Genomic DNA, 15,417 nt, shown 5'->3' with positions numbered 1-15,417 from the left:
GCTCAGGTCTGGTGTTGCTGTGGCAGCGGTGTAGGCCTGCAGCCACAGCTCCGATGTGACCTCTAGACCAGGAACTTCCATATGCTGCAGGTGCAGCGCTCCACCCCCCCTTCAAAAAAAAGATCTTATTTCTTAGTTTCTATTATTTTACATACCACCTGATTTTAAATGTTTCTAGAGAAATAAATTATTACAATGAACATTATCATAGGCATATGATTATTGCTTCTTCATCCTATAAATCTGTCTATTCAAGTTGGCCAAGATAACTTTGAAACTTTCTTGGGATCACCTCCTTGGGACAGATGATCACCATATGTACAGAACTGTCTTATTACACCAGTAAAGCTAGACAGTGGTCACCACAACTCCTGCAGTACACAGACCACCTTTCCTAGAAAAACCCAAAGCACTTTCACATGCATTATGTCCTTATAACATAAGTGAAACTATCAGAGCCAGGAGGCTCTGCCAGGCAAAGGCTCTGGAACAAGAGCCTTAATCCTGGGGTCCATGAACTTGGGTGGAGGAAAGTTAACATCTTCATTTTCATTAACATCTCACTGAAATCGCCACCTCCTTTCATTATGAATGAAGACAAGAAGCCGGAACAGTGGTTTGCTGGAGTGCTATTAGCAATACCTGTGATTGTGTCACTGGGGGAAATCACAGATATTTTCATGTCATATCATGTGGTGCAGTCATCTTGAAATAGGGCTTATATTCATCACTACTAGAAATTATAGTAGTTACTAGATCTCCTAGAAAGGTTATTTAAGGCATTAACCAAGAAGCACACATATAACTCTACAATGCATTTAAAAGATATTTTGGAACCACACTTTCCCCATGGACATTTCCCCACTATTTTGGGGGTATTCTCTGGTCAGCACGGCGGCTTGTGGGCTGGGCTGGCTGGTGTGGACAGCTCAGACCTTCCAGGGCTCTCAGTCTCCTTCCCAAGGGGATTCTGGCCCTGCTCCCGGGTGCCCTTGCTCTCCAGTTTCCTCTCCGGGTTTTAGTGCTGTGCTTCATCTTCCCCTAACCTTTCGGTTTACATTTTTATGGGCTGCGCCAAAACATTAATCTCCCCTTAAAAATTCTATGTATGCAGTCGGGGAGAGTGAGGAGTGTCTGAGCAGAGGAAAAGTGCTTTCTGAGCTGAGCTATTTCTAAATGGAAAAAGCTTCTATGACTGATGAGAAGCTACTGGCTTATAATAAATATCCAGGACTGTGCTTTGCTAGGAAGCCATCTGTCAGAGGGGTTCAGGGCTGTGTGGGTCCAGAGGGAACCCCTTTAGAGGAGGGACGGGGTGGCTGTTTTACCTTGGAGACCCTGATCCTGTCTATCACCATGAATTCAGCCTATACCCAAGAACTTTAGGTGTGTCAGGGAGATTCCGCTCACATTCGTATTTTCCATTTGTGTAATAAGCTTAGTGTTCTCATGGGTTTCCTGGCTATTAAAACAGTAGTTTGAAATTTTTTAAAATAGATTTATGGCATGGCTTTATTAACTTGGGATAGTCTTTTTTTTTTTCTTTTTAGGGCCATGCCCGCAGCACACAGAGGTTTCCAGGCTTGGGTTCCAATCAGAGTTGTAGCTGCCAGTGTACACCACAGCCACAGTAATGCCAGATCCGAGCCACATCTGTGACCTACACCACAGCTCACGGCAACACCCGATCCTTAACCCACTGAGTAAGGCCAGGGATTGAACCTGAGTCCTCATGGATGCTAGTTGGGTTCATTAACTGCTGAGCCTCAATAGGAACTCCTGAAAATTTGTTTTTTAAGTTTTCAGAGTAGAGCTGTGTTTTTGAAAGGGTGGGACTATGTGTAACTAGTAACTGGTCTTTTATTACAAAGTACTCACTTCCAGCGCACCCGGACCTGTGACATGAGGCACACCTCCAGGCAGGATGGTTACCCTGGGGTTAAATCAAGGGAAGCAAGCCTGGGGACCCAGAGCAGAGCAGTCCTTCAAAACCCTGACCCTCCTCCGGTGTGGCATGTGACTCTCAGTCAGACCCAGACACCCCTCTGGCTCGCTCTGCCTTGGTGGGAGCACACATACCTGTTGATGGTCATGTTGCAGTGGTTGGCAGACAGGGTACTGCTGCCAGAGGCGGTCAGTCGTGAGGAGCTCTCCTTCTCTCCCTGGGCTCTCTTGATCTCCCTGTAGTCGTCTTCGTTGTCACACTGTGGGGAAATAAGCAGAGACCAATCAGTGTGGGGTTGCAAGGGAGCACAGTGAGCTCCCATCACCACCTTCCACAGAGAAGGTCTCCTGGGAGACCGGCTCACCGGGCCACCCTGGACCACAGCCTTGCACCCAAGTGGCTGCACCACTCCGGGCCCTGGGCTAGGTTCCCCTTCAGCTCTTCCATGAGTGAGGATGAAATCTTGTCAGTCTTACTCTGACACCTTATTGAGAGGACAAGCCTGACACCAGGAATAAAATTTAGGAGGGAACACTGTGCCAGATGAAAACTACTTTGCTGACAGGTAGATCCCACCCACCATGGAAGCCCTGTTCTAGAGTCACTCCATGGCTTCAGCATCACTCACTTTGCTACTTCCTGGTACCCGAACAAGGCCTGGCAACCTATTCCGGGCTTAATGCTGCAAGGGCAGTGACGAGCTCGGATCTGTCCTTCAAAATTCATGGCTTTGAAGGACATTTTTATAAAACAGTGGTGGGATTGGGTTCTTGTTTGCACAATTGTGTTTAACTTGAGATGTGTACTAGTGCAACTGGCGTGCATGCAACAAAGTTCCATTCCTGGTGAGATGGCAGCGACACAGGGGAGGCATGTTCAGGGCTCTCAGCAGCGTCTTCCAGGAGACAAGCACCGGCACCAAAGACAGAATGACTTTGACCTTCTCTCTCTTGCTAGGACTGTCACACAGCCTCTGTTGCAAGGATCCCAGAGGCTCCCAAGAAACTGTGCCCCAAGGAGGGTCCAAGCCAAAGCTCTGGATCCCCAGCCTTGGGCTCCAGTCTGGGCTCTGTAGGCTGGGTGGCCAGGTCTGTGGTGTTCCAGAACTGGGGTCTTTACACCCCAGATGCTGAGTAAAGAGCGCCACGAAAATGTTCTTTCACTTTCCTGCATGTGTTTAATGATGATTCAGTAGACTTCACAAGGAGAGCAGAGTGTCAGGCATGGTGTAAATGAAGTTTCATGAGTTAAAGTAAAAAAGGCCATGGATAAAAAAATTCCTTAACTACAGAGTATTATGGAATCTACATGTATGTCTTTTTATACATTTCCCTCTATAGAGCTACTCTGCCTATCCAGCCACATACATTTCCAATCTATCTGTTTATCAATTTCTAGCTCTGAAATACCCTTTCCTTCAGCCAATCCACTGATGAATTAATCACCTGGGGAATGACGTATAGAAGAAAAGTGAAGGAAAGAAGGGTAGAGAAGTAGTGAGCTCGGCAATAGCACTGAATTATGCTGTCTGGACCTGACAACACCTCTGCAAATGTCACCATTTTACAAATGAAGAAACTGAAGTACAGAGAAGGGAAGGTCACTTGATCAAGGTCACCCAGGAGGCCAGGGCTGAACGCATGACTTGTGAAGGTGTCAGTACAAGATGAAAATGCTGGGCCCCTTGTTCACAGAGCAGGATGTCGGTCTTGCTGATGATGACTTGCATTTAACACCAAAAGCAAAAGGTAACAACAGCAAAAATATACAAGTGGGGCCACATTAAACTAAAAAGCCTCATCACAGAGAAGGAGAGCATCAACTCCATGAAAAGGCAACCCACTGAATGGGAGAAGATAGTTACAAATCACGTATCTGAGAAGGGGTGGGGATCCAAAACATACAAAGAATTCATACACTCATACCACTCAAGAGCAAAGAAACAAAAAATCCAATTGAAAAATAGGCAGAGGATCTGATTGGACATTTTTCTAAAGAAGATATACCGACGGCCAACAGGTACATGAAAAGATGCTCAACAGTGCTAATCACCAGGGAAATATGAATCAAAACCACAATGAGATATTGCCTCACACCTGTCAGAACGGTTATTAACAAAAAGACCAGAAATAGTAAGTGTGTGAAGAGGTGGAGAAAAGGGAACCCTTGTGCACTCTTGGTGGGAATGTAAATTGGTGCGGCCACCCCAGAAACAGTACAGAGGTTTCTTAAAAAATTAAAGACAGACCCACCATATGACCCAGCAATCCCACTTCTGGGTATTTATCCAAAGAAAATGAAAATACTAATTCAAAAAGAGATATGCATCCCCATGTTCACTGCAGCATTGCTTACAATAGCTGAGACAAGGAAGCAACTTAGAGTTCCATGGGTGGATAGATGGATAAAAAACTGTGGTATATACATACATTATATATATCCCATTGTATATTACATATATGTGTATATATATACACACACCACATATATATCACACTCAATGGAATATTGTTCAGCCATAAAAAAGGAAGTCCTGCCATTTACAACAACATAGATGAACCTGAAGGGTATTACGTTGAGTGAAATAAGTTGGACTGAAAAAGACAAGTACCTTATGATCTCACTTATATGTGGAATCTAAAAACAAACCCCAAACCCATTCCCAGCTTATGTTTGTAGAGAACAGACTGCTGGTTGCCTGGGGGCATGGGAGGGGGGCGGCGGCAGTGTACAAATGGGTGAAAGAGGTCAGGAAGTGTGCACGCATAGTTATAACATGAATTAGTCCTGGGATGTCATGTACAGTATGGTGACTATAGTTAATAACACTTCTGTGCATATGTGAAAGCAGCTGAAAGAGGAATCGTGAACATTCTCATCAGGAGAAAAAGAAATTTATAACTATGCATAGAGATGGATGTTAACCAGACTTAGGGTGGTGATCATTTTGCAGCACATATAAACTAATATTGAATCATTATACTGTACAACAGAAATTAATATAATGCTATGTCACTTGTACCTCCAGAAAAAATGAAAGCACTTAAAGAGTAACATTGCTTGCCTGCCTGCCTATCTGTCTGTCTGTCTGTCTGTCTGTCTGTCTGTCTATCTATCTATCTATCTATCTATCTATCTATCTATCTATCTATTTCCCTCCCTCCCTCCCTACCTATCTGCCCTTTTAGGGCCGCACCTGCTGCATATGGACGTTCCCAGGCTAAGGGTCAAATTGGAGCTGCAGCTGCCAGCCTATGCCACAGCCACAGCAACGTGGGACCTACACCACAGCTTGTGGTAACACTGGATCCTTAACCCACTGAGCAAGGCCAGGGATCAAACCCACATTCTCATGGATACTAGTTGGGTTCTTAACCCACTGAGCCACAATGGGAACTTCAAGAGTAATGTTATCAAGCTCTAAAGTCGGAAACATTTTCTTGATTTCTGAAGTCTCTATCTCTTTTTTTCTTTCAGCTACACCCACGGCATGCAGAAGCTCCCAGGCCAGGACTGGATCCATGCCACAGCAGCAACCCCAGCCATAGCAGTGGTAACAGTGGATCCTTAACCCGCTGAGCCACCAGGGAACTCCCTGAAGTCTTTCTCTTGACTTGTCATGGTGGTGTTTATTTGCTATTTCGTATTATGCCCCATGAAACATGGGAACACTTAGGGGGTATATGCAGACTCTCCCAGTGCTGGGGGCCCTGATCTGCAGTTGGGAGCATGCGTGCAGCCCACCAGTGAAGGATTTCTGCTGCCTGCCAGGTGTGGGCCCATGGGTTGAGGGGTGAGGAAGGCCAGTCTCCTCTTCCCCAAGGCCATCCCTTGGGGGCTGCAATCTCCCCTGGGAAACCCTTCAGTGCCTGGACTGGGTTTGGGGAGTCGCTGATCCTGACCCCGACCATCACTGTGCCTGTGCCTTAGCCCCTGGACGGGGATGTGGAGGGGAAGGCTGCAAAGGGGCAGAGGAGCTGGCAGACCCCGCAAGGGCCCTAGGAAAGAGGTGGGACAGGAGATGAATCCAAGCTCCACATGCCCCGAGGTGTGCTCTACTGTCCCCTCATGCTCTGCCCTCAAAACGCAAATTCAAAGATAAAAGGAAGAATTCCAAGATGGCAACCAGAGCATTAAACTCCAAGCAGGGAGCCTTCTGAGTTCCCCACTCAGAAGTATTTCCCTGTGGGGAAAACACTACAGAAACCTCTCAGGTGATGACTTCTTAGCAGAAGACTCCTCCCTTCCCCAGACAGCCTGGCTTCATTCCTGGCTCTGCCCCTTCTCACCTACACGAGTCTAGTGAAAGCTGCTTTAGGCTCTCTGAGCCTCAGTTTCCTCATCTGTAAAATGGCATGACAGTAATACCTGCCTCATAAAGTCATAAGGAATTTATAAGTGATTTAATATGTACAAAAAGAACAGCCCTCGTCAGGTCATATACAAGTGTTAACTGCCGTGAATGATTCTGTCTTAAATTTGAGACCACAATCTTTGGTTTCTCACCCACTGTATTTTATTTGGTGCCACCTTGTTTCTGATCCACTGATTACTCAAAAGCCGCTCATCCTCAGGGCCCTGTTTCTGGCCCGTCTCTACCACAAAGTTCTCCAGATCAACACCACAGGGAGCACTGGCCGCTGGCTCTGAGACTGCAGGCTGGTTTCCCCACCCAGGGGCCCATCACCCGATAACCCCACCAAGCACTTCCATATTCATACCTCACTCAAGTCACACACAGCCTTATGAAACCCTCTGAGGCTGTTGGCTACCCCTCCCAGCAAAGATGGGGGCTTGCCCGCATGTAGTTTTTCTCCTAGGCCCAGCCTCCAGCTTGCCTCTCCACACAGTCTCTCTTTCTTTCTTTCTTTCTTTTTTTCCCGCTTTTTAGGGCTGTACCCAAGGCATATGGAAGTTTCCAGGCTAGGGGTTAAATCAGAGCTGAAGCTGCCAGCCTACACAGCTCATGGCAACACCAGATCCTTTTTTTTTTTTTTTTTTTTGGTTTTTGGTTTTATTTTTATTTATTTATTTATTTTTGTCTTCTTAGGGCTGCACCTGCAGCATATGGAGATTCTCAGGCTAGGGGTCAAATCGGAGCTGAACCCCTGGCTACACCTCAGCCACAGCAACGTTAAATCTGAGCCTCGTCTGTGACCTACACCACAGCTCATGGCAATACCAGATCTTTAACCCACTGAGCAAGGCCAGGGATCAAACCTGTGTCCTCATGGATGCTGGTCAGATTCATTGCTGCTGAGTCATGACAGGAACTCCAAAGGCCAGATCCTTAATCCACTGAACAAGGGCAAGGATTGAACCTGCATCTTTGTGGATATTGGTCAGGTTTGTTACCAATGAGACACAATGGGAACTCCCTCTGCACATACTCAGTGAAGATTTCCTGTCTGCCTACTTCCACATGCAGTGGGACAGGGCTTAATTATCCTATAACAGGAGAAAAATAAGGGCTCTTGCCCCACTGGGCGGTTCTAAGGATTTAACTGAGTTAACATAGGTCAAGTTCTTAGCACTCCATCTGACATAGCTAAAGTACTCTATGAATGTTTGCAAGGAAAAACACATAAAACCCGTGCTCCCGGAACTTTCCAGGCCAGCAGCCTCCCTGTGCCCACCTCCTTGCCTGCAAGTTCAAGTTCAGGGGGAGGCCCCCCTCCGGCCACGCCTTCAGACCCCATGTGTTTCCAAACCTACCTTACGTTTCCTCTTGGATTTTGGCAAAGCCTTTTCTGGGGGCGCGTCAGCTGTGTGGCTTGGGGGTGCACTCTCAGCTTCCTTGGATGCAGGACCACTCAAGACCCCCGGCTCCTGAGGCAGGTGTTCTGGGATCCTGGACAAGAGGGTCAAGTCAATTTTGACCCAGAGCGACCTGACCTCCTCACTGTCCTTCAATGGGGAGAGGAGTTCATTGCGGCCGAAGGGGACCAGGGTGTAGAACTGCTCTTCTAGCTCCTTGGCGATGTCACTGGTGGTCCTGGCATTGATGGAGCCCACGGGGGCCCGGGGGCCGCCGCCGATGATGCTGTTGGCAGCCTCCTTCAGCCTCTGCTCGTTCCCAGGGGCGGCGGTGGCCACCGCCTGCGCCTTGGACAGGGGATAATCCTCCTGCTCTGACTCCAGGTCCGAGTCTGAGGAGGAGGACGAAGAGGAAGACTCTGTCTCGATGAACTCTTTGGATTTAGGGACGATCCGACTCAGCCCCCGCGTGCGGCGCTTCTCGCAGGTCACGGCCGAGCGCAGCTCCTTGCGGTGGCTGGTCCTGCCGTTGCCGCAGGGCCTGGGCTTGGTGGGCTCCGGGGGAACCGCCACGCTCGCCCCCAGCGCATCGGCGGCCACGGGCTCCTCAGGCCGGAGGCCGTTGGCACCGTCGCCGGCCGAGGTCCTCTCAGTGCGCCGGGTGGGCTTCTTGCCCCCTGACCTCCGGGCTGGTGGAGGCGCGCTCTCGGCAGGCGCCCCGGGCACAGCGGGTGGCGGGGCGGCGGGGGCGGCGGTCACAGCCACGGCCACGGCAGCGGGAGGGGACTTTTGCTTCACCCCTTTGCTCCCGGGGGCCTTGTTCGCGGTCCTTGGTCTCTGCTCCTCCTTGCAGGCGCTCTTGATGTCCTTGTCTCTCAGGCTGCTGGGGCAGACTTCTGGAAGCTTCCCACAGTCCTGTGTATCATCCTTCACGGGAGGGTAGTACTGATTGCTCTCTGGCCCGTGACTTTCATTTTGGATCAGAATAGGAGGCTTGTGGGGATTAACTTTGTTCAGCCATTTATCCAATTGCCACTTGTTAGAGGACGCTGGCTCGGCCTAGAAGCAGAAAACCCACAACAAAGAAAACATCTTTTATGATGGGCTCACTTAAAAGGGACCTGGCTGGTTTTCTCTTGACTTACTCTTCCAGGTGCATGAGCAGAAAACGGAGGGACTGGAAATGCAAGGAAAATGGGGGTGGTAAGTGTGAGTAGTATCAGCTGGCACACAAGAGGCTGTCCCCCTCCTGGGCCCTGGCACCAAAATGCCAGCGCAGTACTTTGATAAATTTGGGAAAATAAGGGCATGCACTATGCTTGACAAGGATCCATTTCCAACACTTCTGAGAGTTATACAAGGTATTCTTTCTCTTTTTATTTATTTTTATTTTTATTTTTTTTTTGGTTTTTAGGGCTGCACCCATAGCATATGGAGGTTCCCAGGCTAGGGGTCCAATCGGAAGTACAGCTGCTGGCCCACACCATAGTCACAGCAACTCAGGATCCGAGCTGAGTCTATGACCTACACCACAGCTCAGGGAAATGCCAGATCTTTAACCCACTGCGTGAGGCCACAGATCGAACCTGCAACCTCATGGTTCCTAATCAGATTCGTTTCTGCTGCACCACAACAGGAACTCCCTTCCAAAGTATATTTCTAATATTTATACATATGTAACCTTGAGGGTCCACGAAAGGTCACTGGGTGTAGTCTGGAGTGTTAGCACTCATCTTTTGGTGAGACTTAAAATTTGGGGAGAAATTCCAAGTGGGCTAACTGGAACCTGTACTCCCAAAGGATCACCTGTGCACATGCCCTACATGCTTTGACAGCTGGACTTGATTTGTCCGTCCTCAATCTGCTTCTATCACTTTTTGCCCAAAATGTTTCAGACAAGGAGGTGACAATGGAAGCCTTTCCTGCAAGCAGTTTTGCTAACTTTGAGCAAATCATGGACATTTCAGGTTTTAAACTCTGGTTCACAGGCTGGCTCTGGGGTTGGGGTTGGGGGTGGTTGGAGGTGTGGGTGTCAATGAATGGCCTGTAATGGTTTTTTTGTTTCGTTTTTTGCTTTTTTTTTTTTTTTTTTGGCTTTTGTCTTTTCAGGGCTGCACTGGTGGTGTATGGAGGTTCCCGGGCTAGGGCTCGAATCAGAGCTGTTTTTGCCGGCTTATGCCACAGCCACAGCAACGCTAGATCTGAGCCACATCTGCGACGCACACCACAGCTCACGGCAACGCTGGATTCTTAACCCACTGAGTGAGGCCAGGGATCAACCCGCAACCTCATGGTTCCTAGTTGGATTTGTTTCTGCTGCACCAAGACAGGAACTCCCGAATGTGAAATGTTATGTAGACACCTTTTTTGAAGAGAGGTCCTTAGTTTCCATTTATGCCTCTAGGGATTTATGTCTTAAAAAAAAAAGGTTAAGAACTGATGCTTTTGCAGGGAGTAAATGCTGTGGATTTATAATAAAAGTCCACTAATCTAGCATCTATGATTAGTAATAGAAGAGAGGTGGGAGTTCCCTTTGTGGCTCAGAGAGTTATGAACCCAACTAGTATCCATGAGGACGCAGGTTTGATCCCTGGCCTCGCTCAGTGGGTCAGGGATCTGGCGTTGCTGTGAGCTGTGGTGTAGGTCACAGACATGGCTCGGATCCTGAGTTGCTGCGGCTGTGGTGTGGCCCGGCAGCTGCAACTCTGATTCTACCTAGGGGTAGAATGCTGCAAGTGCCACCCTAAAAAAACCTAAAAAATAATAATAATAATAATAATAATAATAAGTATAGAACTTTAGCTTGAATCTTCTTTGTGATTCTAGATAAAAATTTTTGGAGTGATTAAGGTGATGTATTTGTCCTTCCCTGTGGCCTCTACGCTGAGTTCATGGCTTCCACTGACCCAAGGGGGGCCTAGATATGAGTCTAGAATAAAGAAGAATGGCTGAGCTCTGCATTTCAAACTTGGTTAGTTAAAGCCCAGACCAAGTCAAGCTTCCCTGTAGGAGAAAAAAACTTTTTAGAAAACATCCTAATGTCCCAAAGACTGCTTTCATGTACCAAGATTTGTTACCAAAAGTGAGGTCTGTCTTAAGAGGGGAACTGTGGCCTCGTGACAGGAGGCAAAGATGTGAGGGGAAGAAGGCCTGGGGACAGCGGTACCTTAGACACAGGGGTCCTGACTGAGTCTGGAGGAGTCTGGGGCACAGCTCAGGAAGACGGGAAGCCTTTCATGGGCCAGAGAGACCTGGAGCCAAGACGAAGAGGCCAGAGTGTGGGCGCCAGGCACCCAAGCTATGGCAGGAACCGTGGATACCCTTCTGGTTCCCTCTAAGCAGATGAGACCAGCTACAGTACAGGGTGTCCAGGGTCTGAGAAGGATAAGCGACATTTCAGTGGGGGCCGGCATGGGGATCTGAGACCTTCCCCTGGGACCATAAGGTTGGAGAGCTTCCTCCTGGGAAACAGCTGGAAGGGGGAACTCTCATGACCCTGACAGGGAGTCTGGACTGTGACCTGATCTTCTACTTTGTTTGCGTTCATGCAGCCTGATGGACCAGGGCTCTGGAGGAGAAAACGATAAACTGCCTTTGGCACCTCTGTGTTGTCATCTGTGAATCCTGACCTCACTTTCATCTGGCTTCTCCAGGGAAAGGGAGCCAGCAGAACTGCAGAGTACACCTGGTCCATTCAAGAGGAATGCAATAGAGGACACCGGGGAGCAGGGCACAGGACTGGGTCATTGACAAGGGGAAGCTCTCACCCTCCCTGAGATGAGTTGCCTGTGGCTGAAGGTGAATTTGATGGCAAACAAGTCGATGGCCCTGAGGCTGTCTCCTCCTCACCCCATTTCTCCATGACCACTGGCTAGTCAGTGACTTCTGTGCTGTAGCTTCCCAAGACACACAGGGCCCAGTGGGATGCATGGATGCTGAAGGGACCATGCAGAAAGGGAGAAGGTGCAAACATTTCTGGCAGAGCCTGTCACTCACACTGGCCCTACAACTGTGTCTCACACTAGCTCGCCCTTGTCCCCACCATCCGGAACCTTCCACATCTCAAATGTCTTGCATAAGAGAACACAGAGGTCTGCCTGGAGCCAAAGCACAGCAGCTCACAGGGAGACCCCCGTAAACCTTCCCAGAGGGAGTCTTAGCAGAGAAGGGAGACTTTAATACAAATAAAGTATGGGCCCACTGCCTGATGTGCTTTAGGGTTATTTATTTCTGTTCTTTACAGCTGAAGAAATCAAGCTGAAGGAGCATCTTCAACACATCACTAAGTCACTTTTCCTTGCTCAAAGATATACAGGGACCTCCTACTGCCTCTCAAATGGCATCCAAATTCCTCGGGCATCCATCATCTTACAGGCATCTTTCATTGCCAGACCACCTACAGTGTGTTTTCACTTGATAGGTAGCATCTAACTTAATCTGTAAAGACAGGAAATAGCAAGCATCACCCCCAGGCTCTAACTGAGACTCAGAGAGGTTAAATGACATGTCCAGAGCTGCACGGCTAAACCCATATTTGTCTGGGTTGAAAGAGCAGATTCTCTTCATTGCTGCTTTGCCAAATCTCCCACTACTTTACTCTCTGGTGTAGCCTCACGAAAGGGGGACCTCGTTTCTTTTGAGCAATGTCAGTCTTCAACCTACAACGGAAGAATTAGATCCAATTTTTGGAAAAACACCACTAACTCTCCAAAGAATACCTGTTGCCTTCTTTATCCTTATCTGCATCATCTTTTGGTGTCCATATCTGTTTCATGCATATAAACTTCGTGTCTTCAACAAAGCCAAACACTGCTCTGAGGCAGGGGCCAGATCTCTGCTTCTTTTTCTGCCTCGAAGGACCCGTAATAGGCTCGGGGGACAGCCTGCTGTGACTCTGTTCCTCTGAGAACGACTCACAAATAAGCTGTCACTCCATGTGCATTGTAGATTCCTCAGAACAACCTCAGGACTCAGGCAACACGAGATTATCTGCTATTTCAGGGGTGAAACAGTCATGGCCAAAGAAGCTTAAATAGCCAAGAATTAAGTGGCAGAAGAGGAGGACGGGCACACTCAGGACATGGGGCTTGTTTCCTGCTGCTGGCTCTGGTCCATGTCCTGAGCTGTCCATGGAGGTTTCTGCTTATTTGCTGGCTTGGTGCATCGTACTTCCAGCCAGGACTCCCCCCACCCTCCCTCATTAATCTTCCCCTTGCTTTGCGCACAAGCTTTCCACCTGAGTTCCCACTTCATCTACATCCTTCATAGCATCCACTGCCATGTACCCCACAGATGCCTAATTAAGGAGGAGCTTGGTGAATCAGTGAGTAACCTGTCTCGCCTTTCTGCTGATGTTCAAGAATGATCTAGGGCGGCATTTTCCATAATGTGCTTTTTAGTTCGTAGATCCCATGAACACAGGTTTCCAAGGTCAGATACATTTGGGAAACGCTGTACTGCTTACAGGAGCAACGTGAGGGGATGCTTTACGGTAAAGAAATGGATTAAGGGAGTTCCCATTGTGGCGCAGTGGAAACGAATCTGACTAGCATCCATGAGGACGAAGATTAGATCCCTGGCCATGCTCGGTGGGTTAAGGATCTGGTGTTGCCATGAGCTGTGGTGTAGGTCGAAGATGAGGTTCAGATCCCACGTTGCTGTCCCTGTAGTGTAGGCCAGCAGCTGTAGCTCTGATTGGAACCCTAGCCTGGGAACTTCCATATGCCATGGTCCTAAAAAGACGATTAAAAAAAAAATGGATGAAGCTTACTTAATCCTGGCCCTCCTCAAAATCCTGTGACCAGGCTCTTTCTGTCCATGTGGTACCCTTTACTAGGGAAACCCCGGGCTAAGGAGCTCTGTGTGTTGGTGTAGAGGTGCTGACTGAGGGCAAGGTGTGCTCCCCCTGTGAAGTTCTGGCGTGAAAGGACAGCCCAGGCCAAGAAAGAAGATAACAACTTAAATGAAAACAAAACAAACAAACAAAAAAACCCACAACCAGTCTGAGGACAACTAAGCAAATGTCAGGCCACAGAGGGGTGTCTGCAGTGATGGAAATACTGTTTACAGGGGCTCTTCCATGCTAGCTTGCAGACCTGGGGCCATACTATGGCGATTTAGGTAAAATGCAGTGGCTTTCTGCAACAACAACCTTAAACTATGGCTCAGATAAAACTCAGGAGAGTCAAGTTCTGGAAAATAGGTCTTCCTGCTCTTTGTAAGGTGATCTGGGCCAGCCGAGTCAGAGTAAAAGAGAGATGTCATGGAGAGTTGGCTGGGTAACGCTTTTCCTCTTTTTTCCTGTTTTCATTTTGCAAACTCATTTTCTTTCTTTCTTTTTTTTTTTTTTTTTTTTTTTTTTTTTTTTTTAGGGCTGCACCTGTGGCACATGGAAGTTCCCAGGCCAGTAGTCCAATTGGAGCTGTAGCTGCTGGCCTACGCCACAGCCACAGCCACGCCAGATCCAAGCTGCATCTGTGACCTACACCACAGCTCACAACCATGCTGGATCCTTAACCCACTGAGGGAGGCCAGGGATTGAACCCGAGTCCTCATGGATACTAGTTGGGATTGTTTCCGCTGCGCCACAATGGGAACTCCTCATTTTATTTCTGAAAGGCATGTGTCTATAGTAATCTTGGGGAAAATGTTAAAAGAAATTTTACTTTTTTTCAAGAAACTTTACTCTCTCTTTTTTTTTTTTTTTGGCTGCATCTGCAGCATGTGGAAGTTCCTGGGCCAGGGACTGAACCTGCACCACAGCAGTAACCCGAACCCCTGCAGTGACAACACCAGATCCTTAACCTACTGAGCCACTAGAGAACTCCCAAGGAAACCTTACTTTTATTCCAGCAAATACATTCCTTTTCAGCAGAAAGAAGTCATGTGCAGTGGCTACATCACTTGTCGCTTCTGCACTCCCTCTGGATCGAGAAACCCGGAGTTGAAAATTACACGTGGCCTCAGGTAACTTAAACTTTCAGGCTGGCTTTAGCAGGCTTCCTACCTCCCCTCAGCTAGGGACCTTGGCTAAGGAAGCTGAGCACTTCTTTTTGTCACCAAGGAGTTCAAGTCTTTTTAATTATCTCAGTGACATTTAGAAAGAATCTGCTTAAAGCCCTTTATAACGGTGCTTCTTTGAGGCTGGTTTCAGCCTCATCAGGAACTGCAGGGGTCACATTTCAGTGTGCAAATAAGACCTATGGTTCTGAATTTAACCTTCAGTTTCACAAAGAGGAGCCTGGTGTGTGTGTGTGTGTGTGTGTGTGTGTGTGTGTGTGTGTAGCATTCACCGACCCTAACAATTTAATCCACCGTCACTATCCCCCTTGGCTCTTGCAATGTCCCTGGAACCAAATTCTTTCTACTAAATATTCTGGAGTCTTCCACAAGTGAGAGCATAAAGCTGGTTCTGAAGAAGTCTGGTTAACTCCTTTGTTTTATTTAACTCCTGCCTTTTTAAAAAATGTTTGTTCTTTTCAAATTATTCCCAGTGGAATATCAGGTCTATGAAGACAGGGACCTTTTTTTCTGTGACATCATTGCTGTCTTCCAGAGCCAAGCATCCACATCTGTGGCAGAGGCACAATAAATACTTGTTGAATGAACCTGAATGAGTGAATGAATGCATGAATGAATGAAATGATGATGAAGAAATAATCATTTAGTTTCTGGGACAAGTCGGGGCGATATCAACATACAGCTTTTAGGACTTC

General features: G+C 47.8%; 1 protein-coding gene across 15 annotated transcripts in view; it reads right to left on the bottom strand.

The window, feature by feature from the left end:
• The window catches only part of AFF3 (AF4/FMR2 family member 3), a 594,726-nt gene that overhangs the window by 38,471 nt on the left and 540,838 nt on the right, over positions 1-15,417 (bottom strand). For all 15 annotated transcript variants that reach the window (XM_021088183.1, XM_021088185.1, XM_021088184.1 and 12 more), the window contains 2 exons: positions 7,661-8,761; positions 2,080-2,204 (listed from right to left, as the gene is read on the bottom strand). In XM_021088183.1, coding sequence (XP_020943842.1) covers positions 2,080-2,204; positions 7,661-8,761 — 1,226 coding nt within the window. The remainder of the gene's footprint in view (positions 1-2,079; positions 2,205-7,660; positions 8,762-15,417) is intronic.

The sequence above is a fragment of the Sus scrofa genome, chromosome 3 (assembly GCF_000003025.6).
Source record: "Sus scrofa isolate TJ Tabasco breed Duroc chromosome 3, Sscrofa11.1, whole genome shotgun sequence".
NCBI lineage: Eukaryota > Metazoa > Chordata > Mammalia > Artiodactyla > Suidae > Sus > Sus scrofa.
The sequence above is the reverse complement of the archived record's forward strand: the minus strand, read 5'-3'. Positions and strand labels throughout refer to the sequence as shown.